General features: G+C 34.5%; 3 protein-coding genes across 5 annotated transcripts; 1 reads left to right on the top strand and 2 right to left on the bottom strand.

Moving 5' to 3' along the window:
- Nucleotides 1–8,150: 8,150 nt before the first annotated feature.
- LOC137725852 (protein root UVB sensitive 2, chloroplastic) lies at nt 8,151–11,516 on the bottom strand. 2 transcript variants are annotated; one of them, XM_068464663.2, is made up of 9 exons: nt 11,349–11,516; nt 11,132–11,260; nt 10,498–10,586; nt 10,341–10,425; nt 9,974–10,033; nt 9,775–9,868; nt 9,572–9,669; nt 9,205–9,384; nt 8,151–8,949 (listed from the first exon to the last, which is right to left on the bottom strand). In XM_068464663.2, exons 1-9 carry the CDS (start codon nt 11,358–11,360, stop codon nt 8,362–8,364), a joined length of 1,335 nt encoding a protein of 444 aa, XP_068320764.2. In that variant the 5' UTR covers nt 11,361–11,516; the 3' UTR covers nt 8,151–8,361. The 2 variants fall into 2 exon arrangements, with proteins under 2 accessions (XP_068320764.2, XP_068320765.2); XM_068464664.2 differs by lacking the exon at nt 10,341–10,425 and having other exon boundaries at nt 9,974–10,014; nt 11,349–11,513.
- Nucleotides 11,517–12,071: 555 nt separating this feature from the next.
- Nucleotides 12,072–15,125, bottom strand: LOC137725851 (chromatin modification-related protein eaf6). 2 transcript variants are annotated; one of them, XM_068464662.2, is made up of 7 exons: nt 14,955–15,125; nt 14,747–14,844; nt 13,790–13,890; nt 12,994–13,063; nt 12,742–12,769; nt 12,604–12,661; nt 12,072–12,446 (listed from the first exon to the last, which is right to left on the bottom strand). In XM_068464662.2, exons 1-7 carry the CDS (start codon nt 14,971–14,973, stop codon nt 12,344–12,346), a joined length of 477 nt encoding a protein of 158 aa, XP_068320763.1. In that variant the 5' UTR covers nt 14,974–15,125; the 3' UTR covers nt 12,072–12,343. The 2 variants fall into 2 exon arrangements, with proteins under 2 accessions (XP_068320763.1, XP_068320762.1); XM_068464661.2 differs by having other exon boundaries at nt 12,199–12,446; nt 14,747–14,847; nt 14,955–15,113.
- A 947-nt stretch (nt 15,126–16,072) lies between these two features.
- Nucleotides 16,073–18,097, top strand: LOC137726036 (actin-depolymerizing factor). The gene is made up of 4 exons (XM_088694259.1): nt 16,073–16,254; nt 16,550–16,562; nt 16,908–17,173; nt 17,648–18,097. The coding sequence occupies exons 1-4, from the start codon at nt 16,211–16,213 to the stop codon at nt 17,772–17,774; spliced, it is 450 nt and encodes a 149-aa protein (XP_088550385.1). The 5' UTR covers nt 16,073–16,210; the 3' UTR covers nt 17,775–18,097.
- The last annotated feature ends 30 nt before the right edge of the window (nt 18,098–18,127 follow it).

Here is an 18,127-nt window from a genome sequence, read left to right as displayed (position 1 = left end):
CGTCTTTTTAACATTTGCATTGTAATTAAGCATATAAAGCATCTCACTATTGAATATTCTAAGATATTTATTCAAATCAATAAAAAACACAAGTAGTATGGCGAATCAAATCCTATTATCTAATTTCAAGATATTTATTGAGGCAAATTCCTATTATCTAATTTCAATATATGTTTAGGGAAATATATTGTATTCCTCTTCATTTGAAAGTGAGAAGACTTAGGTTCGAATCTTGTGGATGACGAATTCGATACCAAATTAAGTTACCTATTGTGTGGCTTTATTGAACTCCCCCCTCCCTTAGTGTAAAAATATCAATGTACTAAAAAAACAGATGCTTTTGCAGGCATAAGTAAAATCACTCTTCGATTTTGTAATTTTTCTCAAGGAAATCATAGTTAAGATCAGTTTTGATTTATACGATCTAAAGATCCGTCGAGAATCTTTTTTCAAATTTTGTGAATCATAGAAAACATGTAAAATACCGTTTTGAAGGGAAAAAAAAACACTGCAGTAAGCATAAGTAAAATCACTCTTTGATTTTGTAATTTTTCTTAAGGAAGTCATAGTTAAGATCAGTTTTGATTTATATGATCTAGAGATCCGTCGAGAATCTTTTTTCAAATTTTTTGTGTTTTAAAAAAATCGTAGTAAACATGTAAAATACCATTTTGAAGGACAAAAAAAACCTTGAACTCAATTGTTATATTGCACCTTAGTTGTCTTTCCCGACATCAACAGTTAATAGGTGATGAATATCTTTCTATAATTTAGTTCCGAAGTGATTTTCGTTAACATTAGCATGCAGTCCGGGCGATAACACTACTATGCATTCACTTCCTAAGTAGGACAGAATTTTTAAAGACCTTGGTGTGGTTTACTTTTGCTTCTGCCTCTTTTTCTCTGAGAACAGTATAAGGCAAAGGCATATTTATGAGTGGGGAGAAAAACAGGCAAGGCCAACGTTCTTCTGGCATTGTTTCAAGTTCAACATCAATGCTTTGGGGGTCAAGAAAGAGGGCTAGTTTTCTTGAACTTGTACAGACAAAAATAAACACTATTTTTTTAAAGTTGCCTAATTTAAACGAGGTCCATTTTTAAACCCCTTAGATGAAAGTTCTTTGAGAAAATAAATTGTTATGTTTAGAGCATGATAATATTTTTTTAATTAATTCTTTAACGTGAAGCTTATTGTGCATATTATATCATCACGTGAATTAGTAACACAACATAACATCACAAACAAAAAATGATAGGCATCCATCCTGATAATATAAATGCAACCTCTTAAAATCTGTACGAGTCTTGACTATAAAACGGGTTCAATACGTATACGACATACACATTAGATTGTTGGAAGCATGCACCCAATTCAACCCAGTCAAACGCCACATTCGTGTGGTTTTAGAGTGAGTAAAAACCAAATTTTGTTCAGATTCAAGATCTCGGTTTATGATAATATTAAGAAAATCACATCAAATCCAATTAAACATACAAAACTCTCAAACCAATTACAAGGGAAACTATAAATTAACTAATAGGTCGTTGAAATGGCACGGAGTTCACCACTCGCTTCATTAATTATGTATCACCCTATTTTTTTATGTTGATCATTATCTGTGTGTAAAGTGTTCAAACACAAAGCATTAAAATATTTTTGCCGACTTTGAACAGGGGACCTGGCCATAATTACCTTCTTTAAAAAAAAATAAAAAAATAAAAAAATAAAAAAAATAAAAAAAAAACACCCGGAAATTCCAATGATGATATCACTAAATTGAACTGAAGAAAAGTAGGAGAATTAGTGGCAAATCCAGTCTCATGTGGATTAATTAAGACGTGATGATAGAGATACTAAATTTATAAAGAAAGTTTTAGAAACTAACTACATAGAAGTTGATGATTGATTTATTACTTAAACGTTGATAAATGTGCTTATTCCTATTGGTGACACATCATTTAGTTTGCAAATGTAATCTCTAAATTTAGTCTCTCTAGCATTACACATTTTTTAAACCAAATGATGTGTCACCAATAAGAAACAATCACGTTAACTGACACTTAATTAATAATCTAATTATTTACAACCACATCATTTTATTTGTAAATTTAATTTAAAAAATTTAATCTCCCTAGCATTGCTCTTAAAAAAATACATGCCAAGGAACAAACTGCACGCCTATCACTTTCTCGATTACACACTAATGATGTCACTAATGCAGTCAAGTTACACTAACGATTTCTTTTTTTCCTACACGAGACTGACTAAAACTTTAAAAATCTGTTAATGCATATTTAATTCGAAATATGAAGAAAAATTAGTTGCCAGATATGTTTCTCCGTATCGTATTACTGACCATAGAGTGTGTAGGACTGTTCCTCTTACGTTTTGAGGGTGAACATTTTGCGTTCTAACATTAGCTAATCTTCCATTTTATTCATTAAAAAAAATCTTCACAATTGATACTTTTTAGGTCCCACATGGTCGTTAATGAGGTTCAAATTCGTTTTTGACGAGAATCAAACTTAAGATCTCTCATTTACAAACGAAGAAGAATATCACTAGATCATAATACTAGATGGCATAAAGATAATAAAATATTGAATAATTGTTTTTTGATCGCCGAATATTTAATAATTTTATTTAGTTATTTTTTATGATAAGGTAGGTCTCTCGGAAAATGATTGAATTACAATCAACTATGCACACATATATGATCGGTCCTACACTACACAAAACTTTAACTTCAACTTTGACTTCCCAAGGAAAATAAGTAGCAAGGCAGCCAGTTTCAATCTCTCATCTTCTTGCTTTATTCATCACATTATTATATAAGTGTTAAACTTTGGCAGCTGCTTCATGGTTAATTGTATTGAGACATAAGATTATGTATGAGTTACCGAAGACTAAAGCTAACATATTATAAAAGAAGTAAAATCTTCAATCTTGACTCTAACGTTCTTCGTACAAATAATACATATCTAGCTTTTGAATTAGGGAGGATGCCCTACAATAATATCCTAAAGTAGTTCAACGTACTGGCTCTAAAAACTAAAGTTAGTCAATCACTTCACCGATCCACAATTGGATATTGGTAATTCTATATAACATAACAAGTAGCTGATCATGCTTCAATATATATATGATACTTATTTATTTTATTTGAGATCCCAAACGCTAATCAATTAGTAATTAATTTATTACCACATGCTAACTACATGTTTGAGTTCACAAAATTTTTCTCGGAACATTTCATTTCCAAGCAAAAGAGCCGTTTTCATTTTCAAAATTGTGTTTGACTGGTAAGTGGAAAGACCGTTAGTCCAAATTCAATTAAGTGAAATCTTTTTTTCCATCAAGAACGTTTTATAAAATTCTTGTACTCCCAAATTTGGAGTATCCAAAAGATTTAAACCGTTATTTTTAAAAATCTCGTTCAAAGATCATCATTTACAACTGTTCGTCCAAATCAGAGAAATTTTCAATATCTAATTGTGAAAGAAAAAGATTGACAAATACAGTGTTGCTGAAACATAATAAAATGTGAATAGATTTTTAATTTATAACAAATTATAAATGTTCATGTATTCATAGTCCAACCATGCAAGGAAGATGGAGCTAGATATGCTCGATTCTTGATTAAAATATATAGAAAACAAATTCTACCCCTCAAACATTTAGACAGGATCTACTGGTGTGGATGTATTGCAACTATATATATATTCCTCTGTAAGAGATTCCCAGAATTTCAAACCTACTCTCTTTGACAGAAACTTGGATGTGAAATTCAAATTTATATTTATTTATATATAATTCAAGGAACTTGTATATGTGATATGAGGATGACTGCAACTTCAAACAAGTACAAATATGAGATGACAAATCGTGGCACATGCACGTGTAATTAACATTAGGGTTAAATTTCTAATGCTCTGATTAACTTGGACATCAGGACATTCAAATCACTTACGCCTGCATTTGAAACAATCAATGTTGGTGTTGCCGAATAAAGTGTAGACAAATGTACACCAAATATGATATCGATCGATGAAAAAAAAAAAAGAAACTTAGATTGAGATAATACTGATGCATTATTTTGACAAAGTTGCACTCCAACTTTTGTTCTGATAAGGTGAATATTGAACCTCAACTTTTGACCTCTGTCATGTAGCTAGCTTAATTATATATCTCCAAGTTATAAAAATATAAGAGAAGAGTGTGTAATCACACTTGCTTAGAATGTCCATAAACAGTGTTCATCATTTATCATATCAGATCACTACTGTTAACTTAAAAACTAATTAAGAACATAAAAAGTATGCATGGGACCTGCAGATGCAAGGAAGGAGTGCATGTATTATGTCAGTCGGCATGCATGATTGTATTTGTATCCACTATCCACCGACTAAAGAATTTGAAGATGTTCAACTTCCCTGTAGGCTGGCTGGCCCTCACGTGTATCCAATGGAATTACAGATGCCGTGTGTTTGTGTGTCCGACCAGAAATCGGCAGCCATTCCAAAGCTGGAAAGCAGGGGCGGCCTAGAGATTTTTGAGGTTCGGGACGATGTAAAAAAATGTATCCTCATTTCATATAAAAAGAATATTTTGTTTTCACACGTAAGACATCGATAAAATTATATTTAGAAAAACATTTCAAACTTAATAATTTAGATATACAGAATAATTTATTTATTTTGTATCAAGAGAAGGAAACTAAAAAACTTCAGGCTTTCAAGTAGATAGAATATGAGTTTTGTTTTCCAATTGAACTTTTAAAATGTTTTTGTATAAATCGTGAGTTATTTTTTCTTATTTACTAACCTTGTCAATATAATACTAAAAAAATATTAATGTTTTTGAGTCTTTAAGGATATGTATAAGTAATGAATGAACACTAAATTAAACATTTTGATGACACGTAATATTATTTGCAAATTTGGTCTAAAAATATAGTCTACTCATTATTTTTTGTTGAAGATTAGACTTGAATTGGAATAGATATTTAAAAATAGCAACCCACATAGCTACTAGCTAGTAAATAAATTAACAACCAAACAAAAATTTGTAAAAATTGAAAAAAATAAACATGCACATAGCATTTCAAACTTAGGACCTCTTGTTAATTTTAAACAACAAAAACCATTGCTTCTAATTAAACTTCTTGATCATTTACCCAAATTTTATAAATTTATACTATTATGAAAAGAAATTTGTAAAAATTGGAATGTAAATAAGCACACATGGTGTTTTGAACCTAAGATCTCTTAATTCATTTTAAACAACAAAACCACCAGTTCTAGTTAAATTTCTTTATCACTAAATCAAATTTTATAAATTTATACTTTTATAAAAACATATATAAATATATCATCCTAATAATCCAATTTTTTTAGACCCCTCGCCCTATCCGTACTGGCCTGGGCCGGGCCTGCTGGAAAGGCTGCCCGAATTCAATTAATATATGTACGTCGGCGTTGTCTAGCTGTGAGAGATGTCTGTAAAAACCAAAAACGCCAAAGAAAAAGGAAGATGCTTTTTAATTTAATTTTTGAATAAAGTAAGAAGAAAATTTCAATGGCGTGCTATCATCGTCACCGCCCTTTCTTTTCAACTCTTGGACTGAATAAATCGGCTACAATATTATATAGAATTTGTCGATTTGAGCACCAAAAATCAACATTACAAAAAGTGCAAATTAACCAAACCTTCAAGGCATCGAGGAGTGTATTGATATAATAAGTGTAATATATATATATATATATATATGTATATATATTATTCTATTAATTAATGAAACCCTCTTTGTCAATTAAAAGATGATGAAAATACTACTTAATCTTCTATCCCACAAAAAAAATGATGGGTAATAATGTAATTTCATAGGTCCAAATTTTACTGTTTTTTATTGAAGCATCACTTACATATGATGTTAAAATACCTCTAATATTAAAAAAATAAATAAATAAATAACCAAAAATAAAAACATTCCACTCCCCCACGTTCACTCTCTTCCCCTCTCCCCTTCTCATTTTCTAAAAAAAAATGTGTTCATACACACAAAGTGTATAGGCAAATGCTAGTATATATGAAGGGAGAGGGAAAAAAATGGTGAAATATTCATAATCCCAAAATTACCCTCTCTCATTAAATTTTCAAATAAAATAAGAAATTCACAAAAAAAAAAACCCACTTCTGTAACTAACTTTATTCTTAATTTTTAAATGTGTTATTATTATTTTTTCTGTTTTTGATTTTTTCAAATAAAAAAATTAAAACTACCAATTGCCACGCACGTACGTGTGGCAAGCTAGTAGTTTCCTAAAGAGAAATTTTATCTGAACCCGTACAACCTCTTTTTACCCCCAACTTAAAATTTAAATGTAAATTATCTTTTTTAACCTATTGCATAATTACCATTAAGTACAAAATAAAATTAACAATAAAATAAAATTTATCAAGAAATCCACACTGAATAATTTTGGAAGTTGTTCCCTAATTGAATCGGCGCCGAATTAGCTTTGGAGTACATGATTTCTTCATCTTTGAGAACAACAATCGGGAGCTTCTCTTGCCATTATTTGTTCTTCTTAGTAGCAGAGCTATGGATCTCATTCACACCCTAATTGATAGCTAATTAGGTTGGGGTTAAAAGTTTTTTTTTTTTTTTTCTTTCTACTTTCTACATTTCTGAGTAGGAGAACATAGTGCTGGATTTTTTTTATTTGGTTCATCTAAAGTGTTGTGATTTGCAATTTATGTTGTTTTATTGGCAGAATTCATGGACCTTAAAAACCTTTGGAATCTAATGGTGCCCTTAACACGATAATTCGATTCGATGAGCCTACTAAAATTGGAGAGTTTCTTCAGCCTTGTATTGAAAGTAGCTACTACAATTTTGGATTGCATAATTTCTTGATATTGTTTAGTATTTGTTTGGGAAGTATGCATATGTAGTTTTCGACTTAAAAATGTTAGCTTCAATTGTGTATGAACGTCTGCATTTACCTATTAATTTTTCGTAAAACAACCTAGTTGCTCTCAATTTGGGGTGCATAGTAAGAAGAGCTACAACAAGTTAACGAAATACTAATCCAAGGGATTATTTGATGTCCGTCATTTCCAGTGTCCCTATTGTTTCTACTAGTGTGGTAGAGGATGCTAATCAAAAGGATTACACATATAGTTCGCAGTATAGGCGATAAAGTTATGTGAGACCCAAGAATATGGAAGATTCATAAACAAGTAGAAACTTCATCAAATTATTCAACATGTTCACAAAATCAAACTTCATAAAGCTTCATTCCCATAAACAAGTAGAAACTTCACCAAATTATTCAATTTGGGATTTATTTTCTAAATTGGTGTAAAGATAAATTTACATTTTGAAATGGAGTTGTGAGGGTTTAGATAGTAAATTTGGGTTCAAAGAGATATTAATTCTTTAATTAAAAATAATATGAGTGTAGAAAGATGTTATATGTGTTCAAATAACACTTCTCTTTACTAAATCCGTCAAAAAGATTTTCTTGTCACTAATTTCTTCCTTTGAACTTATTATATATGGTCGGTTTTCCCTTCAACTATCTTTCCTCATATTTAGAGTATGTTAGATAACTATTTTTTTTCCCCCTTCACTTTTTGTATTTGAGATATGAGAAAAATGTATAGGAGATGATGGATGTTGAAGGGCGATGAGAGGAGAGAATGAAGAGAGAGGATCCTCGTTGGATTCTTTTTGTGAGGATTCTGGACATCCTCAAATCACATCTATTCATCGTACATCGTGTGATCAGTTTTTGTTAGGTACGGTTTATATTCAATTTCAAATAAAAAAAATTTAAAATGATTTCTGATTGCACAATATACGATAAACAAATGTGATTGAAAAATCTCCAGAATCCTTACAAAGAGGAGAATGAAAACAAAATCTTAAAAGTGAAAACAACTTGAAATAAATTTCGGTGTTTTAATTTTAGTTTTCATTATGTATACCATTTTTTATACATTTTTACATCTATCATACCATCATTCTTCCGCTCCACTCTTTTTCATCCATCTTTCCCTTGTATAATTTTCTTCAAATCTCAAGCACGTAAGATAAAAACTAAAATCAAAATGATTATCAATCGAGTCATAAAACATGTAGTGACCATCAAACTGTTTTTTTTGAGGAATATGTTTAAACATAAGAAAAGTGGCCTGAATAAAAGTTTAGGGAGCAAAGTGACTGTAAGGCACAGAGGTAAATAGGCAAAAACCTAATACGATGATCCTCAATACAACTGAAGTTCGCTACTTCCACAAACATTTTGTCACAAGGTACCTGCTTTTTACGATCCTATCCGTACCAAAGAATTTCAATATCTAGAAGAATTACTATCTGTAGCTACATTCGACCCCCACGCAAAACGGCTTCCTGTTCCATCGAGAAATCGATCGGTATGCCACCCGTTGGCCTGCAGTTCCGATACAAATGGCCCAAATACGTCATTCATCTTCTCGTAAGCCTCATCCAGTGCGCTCGAACTCGGCACATGAAAAGACTTCTCTATATCTGCAGCGTATCCAGCAACAAGCCACCCTCTCAATGCGTCTTCACCGGTAGCATTTTGCTCCAATATCATGTCTACCCCTTTGTTTCCACGATTTAAAAGAAACTTTTCTTCGGGGAATATTTCTTTCAATTCACCAAGTTTTGAAGGCTTAATGACCTCGTGGAAAGACCTTCCCACTCTTACATTTCCGGCATCCTTTATGAGTCGCCCCGGGAATAGGAGGTCTTCCCGATACCTCAGGTCAGCCGGGCTTGATACTTTTCCTGTCTTAAGAAAATCAGCCACAATCATTGCAGTCCTCTGTGGATTCAATGTGTTGATAGGAGTTGCCCGCATTTCTTCAATAACACAGTATACATGCACCATTGAAAGAAGAGGCCCAACAACCATCTGCAACAAGTTAAAGATCATTAGAATCTATTTCCTTCAAAAGGAAATTAGAAATTCACAACTACCGTACGAAACAAATTCAGAATAACACACATAACGCAATATTCACTGCTGTCATAACACACGAGTGATGCAAACCTGTCTTTAACTCTTAGTTTGAAAATGGGTTTTTGGCGCAATTACGAACACAATAGAATTAAATGATGAGGCTGAGTGGTAAAAATTGAGAGTTATACAGTGAATTATATCCACTACCTTTCCTTGCATGGACGAGCAGACAGTAGATGCTAATTGGATCCCTGCTCCTATTCCAATGACATTGAACACGGTTGAGATTGCCTCCCCTTTGGCAAATAGATCACTAAGATTGCCCTCTTTTGCAAAGGCCGAATAAATTGGTAATCTTGTTGCTCTCGCTGCAACAACTGCCATCCCCTGTTAACTTCAAAGGTAAAAATCTTAAAGAACAATCTATAAAATTATATTTTAGGATTGGAGAAGGGACTCAAACTTTACACTGACATGGTACTAAATACAAAGACAGTAAAATAAACTTCAACGACAAGGAGGTTTGAAAAAAGAAATCAATTTACACATGTATGCATCTCTATGAAAACTATACCTTTGCAAAATTGCCTAAACCTGCGACTTGAAGAAAAAGCTGTGGACACAAAGGAGAAAGAATTTCCATGCCAGTGCCAAAGTCATAGAGCACGTCAGCTGCAAGGCGGAAAGCTTAATCTAATTAAAAATCTTCTAAAAGCATTAAAATGACTTCCCACCAAAAACATATAGTTAGATAAGAATTAAAGCTCCCAAACAGACCCAAAATTCTCCAACGTTTAGGCTCGGAATCCATTCTTGCGCCCAGATTGCTACATATAAGCTTTCCCATGTGCTGCATCCCATCCTTTAGAACCTGCATGTCAACAATATGGAATTTGAAGATATCTGAAAATGGAAGCGATCTGAGTCATGATTTAGTTGCAAGTGATCTTATACTCTTAAAAAATTGAGAACTTACCCAGCTTACAACAGTTGCCTGTGCAGCGGTTGGTCGCAAGCCTGCAGCAAATAGGAGTGACTGTAAAGGAAGTAAGAGTGCAGCCCATGGCCCAAATTTCAGTTGTCATTAAGATTTCTTATTTTAGGGTGGGGTGTGGGGAAGACAGAGAATAAGAACATCTGTAGCTTATATGATGAATCGTCACTCAAGAATTGTAGCAAATAAATACATAGTATATACCATATAAGCATACGTACAAATGTAAGCACAAAAAGCAACATATAAAAGATCCAAGGTGCAATATTGACCAGAAATCATAGGGTATTTCCATGCAAGAAATATAAATATTGATTTTAAATACACTGAAGGTATCAGAAAAAAAGACCTGAGTTGAAAGCACTGAAAGGGCTGCACTGGTTAAGTGCTGCAGTGCCCGGAATTGTGTGTATCTGAGATATCCTTCATTTACACTTCACGAGTAAAAGGTACATGAGTAATTGAACCAATTTATGGGCTCTCAAAAGGAATAAACCAATACTTACCTATATGGATATCCCGAGGGAAAAAATTTATTGACAAACGAGTCAGCGACCTTACGGAATACTGGCCTCGAGTCATCAAGAATCTTCACCTGCAAAAAACTCAATGCAGTTAAAGTAGTTCAACTAAAGCAAGAACAAAATCAACCCACCACGCAAAAAACACACAGGAACACAGCTACTTCAATTAATCCTCTTTCCATTTCCCAAAACCCGAATTCCCACCCGGTCCCCAATTCCCATTTTTACAAATGGCTATGCATCGTATTTTGGCCAAAATTCTAAGACATTGTTGAAAAGAAAAAACTACACCTTAGTGTACAATTAACCATTTCAAATCCCCTTCTTTGATTTCCACACTAAGTTTATTTCAAAACCGCTCTGTCTCTCTCTCTCTCTCTCTACCCATTTACACTAAAATCAAACCCAGCAACCCAACACTCAGTGACCGACTTGCATTGCCATTTGACTACAAAGTCCCCAACTTTTCACCAAATTAACAAGAACCCATACCTCAAATCAGACCCAAATTGTAATTTCAGTCAAGGGTGCATCGGCAGCTAAAACTACCGCTTACCCAGCAGAACCCAGAAGTGAACACGCAATTTAAACATGGGGAAGAAGATGAAGAACTTACAGAAAGTTGACCCGTGGGGTCAAACTCGCAACGGTAGGAGACCAACTCGGAAGTTTCAATCCAGTACGCCGGCACCTCAGGAGGGGCTGGAGCTTTATCTGGCTCCTTCTTCTGCATCTTTATCTTCTCCTATCGAATCACGAATGAAAACAATGTATGATAAAAACATATATGTACATGTGTATGTATAGGTGTATCTATAGGTGTAGGGACATACCAGCAAGTTCATGGGAGGGGGAAGAGGAGGAGTGAAATGGGTAACGGGGCACAAGGGCGATAAGATTTCGGCGGCGGAATCGGGGGGGCCAAACCTCCTGGAAATAGTATTCAACGATCATGCGGCGCCAGCTAAACGGTGTCGTATTTGTTGGATTCTCAGTCCAAGAGGTATATGGAACGACGTCGGGCAATGTAATGGACAATTTGAGTCCCACAAGCAAAAAGGACGTCCAGGTGGATGCATTCCAATACTCAAGTTTATCTTGTGTCACCACGTGTTTTAACTTGATAATACTGCTATCATTGTGTGATTGATTTTAGTTACCAATGTCATCTTGATGTCCAGTTGAATGTATGTTTGTTTGCTCATCTTCTTTTAGTTATTTTATCAACTTATTTCATTCGGTTGTTAGTTTGTCATTTGCAAGTAACGAGAAAACGCATTAATGGTAAGAAGCCAAACATATTCCACCACGATTGATTTTATGTGGAAACGAGCATTTACAAATGCACTTAGCCGAATCTTTGCTTAATGAATCAAAATCCTCTCGTATCTTAACCATTTGAGCTGCAAGCCAGTTGTTATCACTTTCTCATGTCCAATATTTTTTACAACGAATTTGAGAGTAACCCAATTTCTCAAGTAAATACTTGATGGCACGATGCAACCTTGTGAGATGGAAAACAAATCAAAACAATGTTGCAAGATTGAAAACTATACTTCTCATGAAATATTCTTCCCATTTGAAGTTTCACATTTGTTCAAGTAACAAGATCTATGCAGAAATAACCAAAATCTTAAATACTATCAGGACTCGGGTGTAATACTTACAGCCTGAGATAAGATTAATTACACAAGTGAAAAAGGGGGTTTTGCTTGCCTGAGAGGCATGGCTTTCGACAATCAAAAGATTTCTCAAATGAAAGCGCTCGGTCCCAGTTCTTGCTCGCGTAGAGCTCATATGGAAAGGTAAACCATAAGTTCCCCATTCACTATGACATCTCAGCATCATCTTCATAGTCGTAATCTTGTTCGCTTGAAGGTCTGATTCTTTTCGCGTCCCTTGGTGCAGGTCTTCCCTTCTTTGGCTTTCCTCTGTGACATAAATTATATATTTCAGACAGTGATGCCAGGAGATAGAGCCTCAAAGATAAATGGTGACAACTGATAAAATCTGTTTCCAGCTTTGGTAAAGCTTGAGTAGAACTTTTAACATGCCACTTAACACGTAGAGAAATAGTGGAGTACTTACTGCCCATTCCCATATATGCCGCCTTTGGACCGACCTGGACCAAAGTCTGATCTCCCATCTACAATAAACACAAAGGGACAAATCAATGAATAAAAATTGCAGAGACTGTTGTTGCGTATTTGCCAATATAAGCTTTACCATCTCGTGCAGCCGCAAGTTCTTCAGCCTGAGAAGATAGAAGAGAAACTATGAACATTGGTTTACATGTTTCAAACAATTATTTTCAACGTCAATCCTTACACAGAGTCAATTGTGGTTTGAAATTTTAGGTCCACATTCACTTGCATGAATGTACTGATAATGCGGAGATGACATTAAATTACAACAACAAAAGATGAAGAGGACAGTTACAGCCACCATAACGGGACTTTAAATGTTTAGAATACTTACTGCTGGTGATGTAACAGAAGATAATGAAAACATCCTATCTTCAGGCTGAAATTTCCTAGACCGCTTCAAGCTGCAGTCAAAAGGTTTGAAGAATTCCATCCATTAATACGTATCCTAGATCCAAACATGAAAACTTTGTGCAATAACACAGAAAACATCAGTGCTGCATGCTTGATTTAATAACTTGCATGTGCCATAACCGGATATATAGATTATTTAGGGGAAATGTGCTGTATGAACATTCAATTCAGATGCCATCAGAGCAATGAGTAACGGCCAATCATCTCCCAGCTAAATCATGTCTCTGACATAAAGTAGGCTTGCCCGAGTTATAATTCAAGAATATAATCTATCCAAAAGCTCCTAATATCATATGCAGAGATAATCATTCCGTGAATATAAACTCAATATGCGAAACCAAAGGTCATTTTGTGAGTTTTTGTCTATAGATAATGGCGATCACTAGATGAGCTAATACTAACGGTTTTAGCTGCAAAAGTGGTCAGTGAAAGAACCCTACTAGCAAGAAAAAGATCGCTTGGAGGAATAACTCAACAGGTTAGATCAGAAAGGAAGAGAACCAGAGAGAAATTGAGTAATCAGAGTATTCGATCATGTATAAATAGCCACAGTACAAAAGAACCAGTTCTTCATGGGAAATAAAGTAGATTGCTTTAGACTATCACGCAAACACAAAAGCCCCATAGGCAAGAGTTAACTAAGGAGGATAACCCTACATAAGAGTAAAAAGAAAAAAAGTGAAGCCAAAGGAAATGATATATTAGTTAGTTCTTACAGGTTAGTGTTCTTGGATGATGATAGAAACCCTTCAAAACCTTTTAATACATTTCCACATTGAGTTGGATCCTGCAGATAACTAGTCTCCAAATCATAGACCTGCATTGTAAGAAAACATTAGTTCCAGTAAAGGGACGCATCAAATACGCAGCTCAGCTGCCACTACAACAAGACATAAAAAAAAAAACTTTTCCATCCATAGCTTGTGCTGCATTTCGATTCTAAACTGTGGACCAAACCAAAAGGAGAAAGAAAAAAATTACAATAAAAAATCCCGTGGCAACATAACCAAGAAAAACTTACCTATCACAGGCGTATACACTCTCTCTCTATCTCTCTCATCATGTGATCATACACTCATTTCATGTAAGTTTTGCTCCATTAAGACACGACACAGAAAAGGGCTTTATTCTTTAAACATACTATACAAAACCAATTAATTTTTTCTTCACTAATTTGCATACATTTCCATACACAGCTTCCGCTGCATTTTGGTTCTAAACTGTGGACCGAACCAGAAAGAGAAATAACAAAATTACAGCCAAATTTCCATAGAAGCATCATTAAGACGAGAAATGCTTACCTGCCACAGGCTAACCTACAGTTCCATGTCACGTGATAAGGAAGATAGACACAAAAAGGGGTTACACACCCGTTTCATGTAAGTTTTTCTCCATTATGATTTATAACATGATAAAGAAAAAGCTTAGTTCTTAAACCATACTGACACACATTTCTGATTTTCTATACAAGACCAATTAAAATCATTTGTGTAACACAAAAAAAAAATGAAAAAAGCACAAAAGAGAAAGGTCTTCCATTTCAGCTATATCCCCAAAAATGACCTCTAACTAATTAACCCAAAAGCCAATAAAACTCATTCACCAACCCTGAATAAAAGAATAATAAAAATTAAATTAAATTATTTAAGAAATAAATGAATAAAAATTTGAACCTGTTTTTCAATCCCTCGGAGTTCATCTTGAAGCTTGGCTCTCCTGCTCAGAAGAGAAGCGAGCATTACCGACGGATTATTGCTCGACGCTTTTTGCGCTGCTAAAAATTTCACACAAAAATAAAAAGAAATCAAAATTTTCATTGATAAAAATTAAAGATCAATTTTTTTCAATTACTTTTTGGAAGAAGAAAATCCCGACGCGTACCTTCTGAATCCATTTTCATCAGGGAATCGTTTATCAGCTGCCCAGGAACCAAATTTCGCAAAACCCAAAAAACCCCAAATTTTTAGGGCACAAAAATTTTCGATCCAGGAAAGGAGTCGATGTTTCGGGTTTGGGTTGCGGTTGCTCCGGCTCTTTGTTGGTGGAGAGCTCGTGACAATCACGTGACCTTTTCACACTTAAGTAAAATACTATTTGGGAACCACACATGTACACAAATTTTATGGGTTTTTACTTTTTTGAAAGGTGCTATTGCATATAAAAGGACAATTATTATACTTCAAAATTTTAGTTATATATTTTTTATAAAAATATTTTTTTTTTAAATATAAAATTTAGAACGTCAATAACAATTTTAATATAGAAATACAGTGCAATAAGAACATAGTCAAAATAGAGTTACTTTTTTTTTTCTTTAATCATTTTTTGACATCAAAGAGCTGGATCCTACGTGGACATGAATAGAAATACTAGCCGGCTACAAAACATAAAAATAAAAATCAAAGTTATGTCAGTCATGACATCTCTTGATGATCCTCTATGAATTATATGAAGCTTATGGTATGGCATGAATGCTATAAAAATAGGTTTTATAATCATTATTGTAGAACTTCACGAAACAAAATCATGAGTAAGCACTCATAAGTTTTCCTAGCAAATGCAATCCGAAGTTTATTTCTGTGCCAAAAAATCACGCCCTTCAAGCAACACTTCGTAGTTTTTCATACATACTCTCTGTTGCAGTCTATTTTTTGGATCAAATGATTGTTTAAATTACTCTAATTTATGATTTTTTGGATAAGGTAGTTATCTAAATTACTCTAATATGTAGTTATTAGATGGGAGAGATCAAATTCGAATACGAGGAGAAGAATGCAACATAAACACCGTGCTAGTTGAAGCTGATTGCAAACCGTCAATATGAAATTAATTTCCGATGTAAATGTAAGTTTTTGTTTCTTATCAATTATAGGAAAACATCTTTTAACCAACTGAACTAACTCACATCTTCCGTACTTCAATTCAAACGAAAGATCGATCATAAGTTGCATAATAATAGATTTGTCTTGGCAGTAACAAAAGGTAGAGTCGGTCTCCTGTACATGGCGAGTGGATAACGATGTATATGCAGCGTGGACGGTGGTGGAGGGCGGTCCCTCCCTGAATCTCTGGGTCCCAAATTCAACGTCGGCAATTTGCTTGCAAGCAAAGCGTTAGTCCTACGCAGCACCATCACCATGTGTACGTATCTTTCAACACCAGAGAACCTCACAGCAAATGGGTACGTATCTTTCTACCTTTCTATTTTTCTTACCATTTCCTTGTTCTTTTTCTAGACCGCAGAAAAAAGGAAGAGAATAGTATGTAGTTTATTAAGTAAATTTTCTTTTTCGTTGTTTTGACTGGTACAGTTCGATTCGTTTCAGATTTCCCATTTGCTTATCTTTTCTTCTGCATGCCTCATTTGTTCAAATATCTCTTTAGCTGCTAGCCTTCTCTGAATAATCTGTTCGTTCTTGTTCTTGATCAAACTTTCTCTTTGGACTTGAGATTTTCCTGGCTGCAATGTCTCTCAGAGGGCTCAGTCGGGTACTCTCTCTTTCTATGTTCGTTTTTGAAGCTTCGTTGGTTTCGTTTAATTGTCGGTTTTTGTTTAGTGTCTTGATTTTATTCAAGAGCTCAAGATTTTGTGTCAAATCCCATGTTTCTGTAAAGATAATTCAGTTTGATGTAGCTTTGGATGAACCCAATTCATTAATCTATCTAGTTGGTTCTCAAGGAACTTTTTGCAGACGTGAGTTAAGCTAGTTAATCAACGCAGTGTTTCTGCACCGTATTCAGTATCCCTCCTTATAAATTAGAGTAGTTTGGAATATCACTATGTGATCCTTCATATTTTTTTATTTTTATTTTATTTTTTTTTGTGTTTTCCAGCCAAATGCTTCATGTGCCATGGGGGTTTCTGATGAGAGCAAGAACACTTTCATGGAGCTCCAGAGGAAGAAGGTCCACAGCTATGTGATATTCAAGGTTGATGAGAAGAAGAGGGAGGTTGTAGTTGAAAAAATTGGCGGTCCGGCGGAGAGCTATGATGATTTTGTGGCAGCTTTGCCTGATAATGATTGTCGATATGCAGTATACGACTTCGATTTCGGAACTTCTGATAACTGTCAAAAGAGCAAGATCTCCTTCATCGCATGGTTAGTTTTTACCTTTAATCTCTTCACCTTTTGATTTATGTATAGACTATGGAGTCACTAATAGTCCTGTTAAAAGATCATATTCTCAAATCCAGACGCAGATTATGCTAGTTGGCCAGAGCATTGTGTTTCTTCCTTGCACCCAAGTTCGGAATCCCGCTCCCCATAGCTTAGAGTAGTCTAGTATAATGGACGAACAATATCACAAATTCTGATCCCAATTCCGAAGTTGCAATATTTCAAAAACCTGCAGTTATTTGCAAACCCATATTTTTTTTAAACAAGCCATCCAAAAATTTGCATTTGCACCCTTGATTTCGTATCCAGTGATGATCCTTTCATATAAAATCAGTGGTGCAGAATTCTATTGATGCAAGTTTTATTCCTAAAAAACCGGAACTTGTGTGAGCTTGGAAATCCAAATACCTGTTCTATCTTGTGCTAATTCATGATTATTTACATACTAATGCTCAGGTCCCCTTCAACCTCTCGAATCCGTGAGAAGATGCTCTATGCCACATGTAAAGACAGGTTTAGGAGGGAGCTGGACGGTATCCACGACGAGATTCAGGCTACTGACCCAACAGAGATGGATCTTTAGGTGCTCAAAGACCGCGCCCATTGAACCGTATCTGCAGTACTAAAACACATGTTCCTCAGTCAATCAAAGTCTATAGGGTTCTGCAAGTTTGTTCTGCTGGCTTCACTATGTATAGAACCCGTTACCAGCACAAAACTGCATTAGTGTTCCTCGAATAAACCGGCAGGTCAGTTAGCTGGTACGAAAAGTATGGTTTGATGTTATCTTCTTGCTTCAAACTTTAATTACCTTTAGGTGATGTAAACCTGAAAATTGTTGCTCTATGCTTTTGGTTTCTTATGGATTTATGTTTGCGGAGCAAGAAATGCACAACCAGTCATTGATCTTTTGGTCTTGAACAAATTCATAACCCG

Source organism: Pyrus communis, chromosome 5 (assembly GCF_041283825.1).
Source record: "Pyrus communis isolate YQ-2024b chromosome 5, ASM4128382v1, whole genome shotgun sequence".
NCBI lineage: Eukaryota > Viridiplantae > Streptophyta > Magnoliopsida > Rosales > Rosaceae > Pyrus > Pyrus communis.
Note: the sequence above shows the minus strand (reverse complement) of the source record. Positions and strands in the feature narration are given on the sequence as shown.